This window comes from Penaeus monodon, chromosome 33, assembly GCF_015228065.2.
Source record: "Penaeus monodon isolate SGIC_2016 chromosome 33, NSTDA_Pmon_1, whole genome shotgun sequence".
In the NCBI taxonomy this organism is placed as follows: domain Eukaryota; kingdom Metazoa; phylum Arthropoda; class Malacostraca; order Decapoda; family Penaeidae; genus Penaeus; species Penaeus monodon.
Window position 1 is genome coordinate 23,598,319 of NC_051418.1, and position 1,425 is coordinate 23,599,743.

General features: G+C 40.8%; 1 protein-coding gene across 1 annotated transcript in view; it reads right to left on the minus strand.

Annotated features, from left to right (window-relative positions):
• The window catches only part of LOC119594167 (isatin hydrolase-like), a gene marked incomplete at its 5' end in the record, with an annotated part of 32,523 nt that overhangs the window by 8,169 nt on the left and 22,929 nt on the right, over positions 1-1,425 (minus strand). Inside the window, 1 exon segment of the mRNA XM_037943238.1 lies at positions 868-992. Coding sequence (XP_037799166.1) covers positions 868-992 — 125 coding nt within the window.

A 1,425-nucleotide genomic window follows, 5' to 3' on the forward strand; every position in this document is an offset into this window, starting at 1 on the left:
ACCTATCCTGACCCTTCGACACAATTGTCATTTTAGTCGTGCTGCTGCCTTGTGGTCTCAGAGATAGCATTTGAATTCCCAGTGCCAAGGAGAAGGTGCCTAATCAAAGCATGTCTCATGGAATCCGTATTATGCACTTTTTTTTTTTTGGTAATTTATGTAGATGAGTAGCTGTTGACATAATTTAAGGATATTCATGTTGTCTGTCTTTTAATGGCAGCGTGTGATTACTCATCTAGATGAACATGTTCCATTATGACACATGTTAACACTAGCATAAACAGTATCAAGTGACTTCACCATTAGATGCATGTCGGTGGTATACTACAATAATTAGCAAATAACTTTGGAAAAATTACAGCTTTGTTAATGGTTGATAATTTTTGTGTATATTGCGTTTCCTAGAGAGGAGAAATGGTTCTGATTATATGATTGCATGTGAATAAATAAGGCTTGTTTCAGATGCATCGATTTTTTGCCTTGGACCATAAAAACTACAAAGGGACCAAGTGCACATTTTTTCCCTCGCCCCGTCCAACATCCCTTCAAAGGAGGCGGCTTTTCCCAGTTCACACCGAAGCCAGAAAACTGATTTATCTGAAAGAAATCTATATTCAGTGAACAACGGCGTCTGCTACGGAGGGCAGGAAGTCGTACCGTTGGATGTCGAAAAATCGATGCGTCTGAAAAAGGTCCTTACTCTCAACAAAACCGCGATGGTCGAATTGGTGTCTCATCGGATACAAACCCATGCCACATACAGCTTGTCATACGCTTAGATTAGGCCTGGTATATAGCCCAAGAATGTGGGTTTATGACATGAATCCCTAAAAGCTTCGTGGACTTTCCTCCTGCGCTCCCACTCACCAGGAACTCGCCACAGCCTCCTGATGGGGACGGAATCGAGGGTCCAGCCGCGCTCAGAGAAGTGCACAGGAGCATCGATGTGCGTGCCAGAGTGCTCGCTGGCGCTGAAGTCGTTCATCTCGACCCTGAGGAAAGGAGGCTTAGTAAGAATAGTATAGATGAGTAAAGGTGTTAAAATAAATTGAGGTTAGAGAGGACATCCAGACTCCGGTTGTGACGTTGCACATTCTTCGATTGTTAGCAAAGTGTCTGTATTGGTACTGATCATTCAAAGATAGCAATAACTAAATATATGAAATCAAAGCTGACATTTTCTTTTTACATATCCCTAGAATCTAAGGAAAAGCCTGAAAATGAAGTAATTATTATTTTTCTTCATACGTTTTTCATCATCTCCAACATTCAGTCATCTATTGCATCTTCTTTCGACAAACCATTCAGATGAAGAAATACCTTCGGTTCGTAATCAACATTTGTCAATTTAGGAAAAAGTGAGGATGGAAGTGATAGGAATACTGTTAGGTAAAAGACTCCATTTCCCTCTAACAACAACAACAA